At 52.5% G+C, this 6,000-nt stretch overlaps 1 protein-coding gene across 6 annotated transcripts in view; it reads right to left on the minus strand.

Annotated features, from left to right (window-relative positions):
- LOC726671 overlaps positions 1-5,743 on the minus strand; it is a 37,788-nt gene extending 32,045 nt beyond the window's left edge. For 2 of the 6 annotated variants that reach the window (XR_001702751.2, XR_001702752.2), the window contains exon 1: positions 1,293-5,743. Coding sequence is in view for 4 of the 6 variants with exons in the window: in XM_016911763.2 (XP_016767252.1) it covers positions 1,293-3,449 (2,157 nt within the window). In the remaining 2 variants the exon portion in view is untranslated. The remainder of the gene's footprint in view (positions 1-1,292) is intronic. The other 4 variants (XM_016911763.2, XM_016911764.2, XM_016911765.2 and 1 more) reach the window with 4 other exon arrangements.
- Positions 5,744-6,000: the final 257 nt, after the last annotated feature.

Genomic DNA, 6,000 nt, shown 5'->3' on the forward strand with positions numbered 1-6,000 from the left:
ACAAGTATAGATATAATAATAATAATAATAATAATAATATATGTTATCCTGCGCAGTTTTCGACGCGGTATATGGACACGATAGAAATAACGTGTATATATATATAGCCTCGCGTGTCAGCGTTGCATTATCGTTATCGAGTAATTAATTAATGCCGTGTTGATTAATGCTTCGTTAATGCAGCCAGGTAATTAGCAGTCCGCCCGGGGATATCAATTAATTAATTGATGCCCCCGGAAGCATCGACAGGTGTTTGCGTGAGACGATATATGTAAATTGATTTTTCTTTTCATCGTACCCCTGTCGTTTGATCGATGATGCGTCGTTGTCGGTTTAATCGAATTTCCAAGCTTAAAGATATATCACAGTGTTATCGAAGAATGGAAGCGTTCTATTTATATCTAGATCTCTATATTTCTCCCTCTTGTTCGGGAATTTGAGAAAGGAAAAAAGAAATAAGATCTAATATAATAACAAATAACAAATAAATTGGACAAAGAAATACAACCCGATTGATCAAGTGGCGACTACAGTTATCCTTTTGATCAACAAGCCAGGTATCGAGAAACCATCCCATTTATCGGTGATGCCGATACACCACCAACAGCCTGTTTTAACGATCAAACAAAGGTAGTATCCGATTCTTTGATCGGCCCCCGTCGAGTACCATTTCCGTTCCTCCCTATTTAACATAGACATTAGCATCCCTGTTTCGTCCTCGAACAGCGGATCTCGTCCCGTTGGACGAGTTTCCGTCAGTCTAACAAGAAGGACGAGTAAAAAGCTCTCCTCTCCCTCTCCCTCTCTCTCTTTCTCTCTCTCTCTCCTCGTCGAGAAGGAAATATAATATACAATTCAATAAACTACTCGAAGGGGGGAAAGCGCGCTTATCGAGCTCGAGCATTAATTTGCAAAGACGGCGGCGCGCGCTCCTCGAACGTTCGAGGGTTCGTTCTCGTTCGGCTTTTCCATTCGTCGGCTCGAGCGACGTATCGCCGAATTCAAGTGGCTCTTCACCGTCCTCTCGCGCGACTCGTCGCGTCCCTTCTTATCCCTCCTCCCCCCTCTCACTCCTTCTCACTCTCTTTCTCACTCCGTGTCCCTTCTTCTTTCAACCTTCCTGCTCCTACTTTCCATCCGGAAGAGAATTAGTTCAATCTGGCCACGGAGGCTCGCAAGGTCGCAGCGCACGACCTCTCTCTCTCTCTCTCTCTCTCCCTCCCTCTCTCTGTTCACCGACGGCTGGGATCGATACCTCGAGTGGTTGTCTCTTATCAGTTGTCGGTGCTTACCATGAGTGCGGCGGTATCGCGCATCGATCTGACAGCGAGTAACAGTCCTGGATCGAGAGGCTCCCTTTCCATCCAAGTCAGCACCCTCGACAGCAGACCGACAGTCTCTTCCGCGGTGGGCTCGTCCTCCTCCTCCTCCTTCATCCCCTCCTCCTCCTCCTCCCCGTCCGTCCCTTGTTGCTTCCCCGTTGCGCCCTCGTAATCGGCCCACTTCTCCTCCGCCTCGATCTTCACGCGGCAACGCGGCAACTCCTCCTCGTGCCGATGCTCCTTCTTCCTTTCCACGCACCACGACGACGACGAAGACGACGACGATGATGACGACGACGACGAGGATGAGGAGGAGGATGAGGACGACGACAACGAGGTATCGTTACAGCTCTCATCCTCGAGGATCCACTTGCTCAACTCCTCGTCGCTGACCCGAACACCCGCCTCCCTGGCCACGTTCCGCAACTCCATCAACAGCATCCTGTCCTCCTCCTGCGCCTCGCTCGAGCCCGCGTGGACGCGGGACGAGAAGCCTACGAGGCCTGCCGCGTTGCCAGAGCGGCCGATCGGCGCCGCCGCGTCGTCGCGGTCGCGCGGCAGGATCCAACTTCTCGCGAACGTTTCCGACCGGACGCTGAGCCAGGCACGGTGAAGATCGGCGAACGCCTCCTTCAGCGTGAATCTTCTGAGATAGGCGGCGAGGGGGTCGGCCGTCGCCTCCTTCCCAAGGCAGGCGTTCGAGGCGTTGCGATACACGCCGTAACAGGCTCTGGTGAGGACGCCGGTCGCGAGCCTAACCCTCAACTCCCTGACCACGATCCTCGTCTCGAGGCAATCCTTGGGCACGACGAACAAACGGACCAGTCCATCGGCGGCGACGCAATCGGCCTCGGGCGGCAAGTAATCGGCCGTCTCGGCGACCAACACGGCGCCATCGGGGTGCATCGCCATCGCGGTGACGGCGAATTCTCGGTGGAACCACCAGAGGAACAGGTCCACGGTCAGGGAACCCCTGCCACCGCCGGCGTATATCACCGGCTGGCTGAGCATGTTCACCCGTCTAAGGCAACGTGGCCGCCAATGGCGGCCCGTCACCAGCAACCGCGTCCTGTGGTGGCCCTCGTGATCAGCAGCCCCCACCACCCACACCCTCTCGGCGTCGCCAGCCGCGGCGGCGGTGGCGCGGCGTCGTCCGGGCAGGTCCCGCCAATCCAGAAAGGACACATGTGCGAGGTAGATCCTGCTTCGGTCGTAGCTTTCCAGAGCGTTCCTCAGGCTCTCGACAACGGACGAGTGGGAGACGGCCGGGCAAACTCTTGGATTGGCCTGTTCCGGGCTCGCCTTGTCGGAGGCGGAGGTGGAGAACGGCGAGGGGGAGGAGATGGTGGGAATACAGTTGTTGGATCCCGATTTCTCCGAGCTCACCACCGCGACACTCCGTCCTTTCGAAGAGCACTGCCTCTCCTGTTTCCTCTTCCTAATTCTATCCTGATGCACCTCGTTCCCAACCCTCGAGGAGCCCGTATCCTTCCTGTCTTCCTTCCTTCGATCGTTCTCCTCCTCCTCCTCCTCCTCCTTCCCGTGCTTGCCGTTCTCGTGCCGCGAGATCGCGCCGACAGAGGTCGACGAGGTGGAGCGCGCGGGCGAGGACACGCTGGACGGAGGCGAGGTCGATCCTCTTGAGGCCTCGTCCGTGGTGGAGGACAGGGCGGGCGAGGAGAGCGAGGAGGCGATGGACGAGGACACCGTCCCGTCACCGCATTGCTTCCCCGTGTCATCCTCGTCGGCCGCGATCCGATCGCGGCGGCGTTGCCTGCCTGTCGGCCATCGTTGTTGCATCAGGGTGCCGTTTTCACGGGGCTCGAGGCCGCTCTCCAGGGGTTGGCGCATGCGCCCCGCCCACGACGATCGACCCTCGCACGCCGCCACCGCAGACTTACTCGTTCTCGTCGCCGTCGTCGTCGTCGTCGTCGTACCACTACCTCCTTCGACCGATTCGCCACCCTCGACGCTCCTCTTCTCCTTGTCGCCCTCCTCGGCCCCCTCCTCGGCCCCCTCCGCCCGTCTCCTCTGCTGCTGATGATGATGATGATTAGGCCCGCGCCTCCCTTTCGCGGTCGGCCTCTGGTTGACCCGCGTCGCGCACTTGCTGCCACGGGGCGACATAGCCCGCACGACGAGGAGGATTGGATCGAGTCCCGTGCGAAATTGGCCAAGCTAAGTCGGCCACCGGATCCCACGGATTCGGCGAGCGTTGGCGCGCGCGCGACCGTTCATCCACGGCGTGCCGGCTTCGCCTACCGAGCGATGACTGAGCGAGCGGCCGCGACGCAGCCGTCAAAGGCCGGAGCGGGAACTAGAAGGCTTTGATGTACCGCCGCCCCGGCGCGCACAAAGCGAAAGCGGCCCCGGCTCGTTGGTTGGCATGCCACGGGGGCGGGGGCGGATAGAGCGAGAGAACGGGAACACGGGCGAGCGCGCGCCACGGGAACCGAGCCAGAGAGAGAGAGAGAGAGAGAGGGAGAGGGAGAGAGAGAGAGAGAGACGCTGCTGCCGTCAGGAGGAACTGGAGGGCGGAGGAAGAGGGGGAGGAAAGAGAGAGAGAGAGGGAGAGGGAGGGAGAGGGAGAGATAGCGGTAGCCCGGCGGCGGATGTACAGTCGCCAAGAGGTTGGGAGAAGTCACGGTGACGGTGAAATAGCGAGGTCGTAAATTATCGTATCAAGTGGCGGTGCCGATTGATCCCGCCACTGCGACACCATTCGTGTCTCGCTTATCTCCTCCTTCCCCCCCCTTCTCCGCCGAATTTCTTATGTTTCCATTCCAGATATATCGGGAACCGTTTGTTTATAACGGTTCGATTGATCTTGCTTCTCCAGAACGTCGTCCAGGAATGAAAGAGATACGTTGTGTATATATATTCTTTGAAATTAATTGTTTCGGATTTAATTTCGATATGGAATAATTATGGCCGATTTAGAAGGACAAGGTCTGCATCGGAAATTTCGTCTCGAGTAAAGGGGGATTCATACGTATGCGATACGTACGCCATCTATCTATTCTTTCACACGGATCCAGCGAGCAACGATTTACGTGCGATACGCGTAAGATATTCATCCGACGTATCTAATTTCATATCTTTATTCAGCGAACGCCATTCATTTGTTTCCATCATCGATTCGAGAAAGAAATCGTTGCTCGTATAATGGATACATCTTTTCAAGCAAGTATAGACAGATTATCCATACGTAAATTGCTATTCGATGACGAATAGAGAATAAAGAAGTTGTACGAAGTTTCCAGGAATGAAGATGTCGATGCAAGACAAGAAGTTGAACCGTGTTGCGAGACGCGTTACATTATTCGAGAAGCTCCTGTTGAATTATAGTTAATGTTAACAACGGATGAAGATTTGAGACTTTACTTTCGATAAAACTATTGAATATTCGTACCAATGTTTGTCTTCTTTCAAACTAAGAGAAATATATATACGCCGGACACATTTTGATTTTGTTTATTCTCGTAGTCGGGGCTGTGTCCACCACTTCATTCCAGGAGAGGATTCTCGTATCGTAAGGAATGACGATGAAGGACTCGATGAAGTTAAAAGAAAACACGAGGCAGCACTATCATTACAAGTGATGCTTCCCATTGAAGATTGTAGTCACGTTACTCTCTTCATGACTAACAGCCCGCTCTTCGTGACTTACTTGACGATGTCGGGTGTACCATGTGATGATCAAGAATATTTTATCCGATGCACCTTCGGCTTAGCTTTTCCCATTTTTATTTTTCTTCCACCGATACAATCGAGCGTTAACTAATATCAGATACTTCATATCCCGCACACGGCTGCAAATCTTATCGATAATCGTTCCGTTAAAACGTCCCACATCCTCAATAACATCCGCCAACAACTTGCAAACGACTCGTAGAAAAAAAAAAAAAAAGAAAGAAAGAAGGAGAAAAAAGTAGGAGAGATTCGCGAGGATAATAAATTGCGACGAATCGATAAACATCTGTCTGTTGTCCGAAGGAAAAAAGTGCAGAAGGTTTTAAAGCGGAGTGTAAACGGTGGTCTCTCCCACGGAGGGTGCACGAGGGGTTGAGTGTATCCGTATCGTAGAACGCAGTTACCGGAATAGATGTTCCCCTTGGAAAGGGGGTTGATCGAGCGAGCCACGTTTATCGGTGCTCCAATTTGCACGGCAGAGAGGTAGCCTCTCGCGAGGCTTTTTTTTCGTAACTGGAGCGAAAGATCAGCGCTCCCAGCCATTCGGGTTCGTGTATCGCTGCCCTGTCGTTTCGTTCCAGGGGAATAAGACGCGATCGGTCAGACGTTTCAGGTTCGGGAAAATTCTGGCCGGAATTAATTTTTCCTTCCTTTCCTTTTCTTTCCATTTAACAAGAAGATTTCATTTCGATCGTAAAATTTGAATTATCTTTAATCGAATTTTAACAAGATATTATTTTAAAATTCGCGGAACGGGAAATGAAAGAATTATCCATTTTTGATTTTAAAATATTTGATGATCGAAGAATGCGTAATAAGATGATAGGAACGAGAAGTTGGAAGGCAATTCAGATTTCATATAATACGAGAAAGAAAGAAGGGTTGGAATGTTGGACGAAGGATGATTGGATGTGGAATATCACAGTTCCCGATTATAAGTTGGAAAAAAGTGACCTATCTACCTGGTTCGCTATCTATTCACTTT

Source organism: Apis mellifera, linkage group LG4, assembly GCF_003254395.2.
Source record: "Apis mellifera strain DH4 linkage group LG4, Amel_HAv3.1, whole genome shotgun sequence".
Lineage (NCBI taxonomy): Eukaryota > Metazoa > Arthropoda > Insecta > Hymenoptera > Apidae > Apis > Apis mellifera.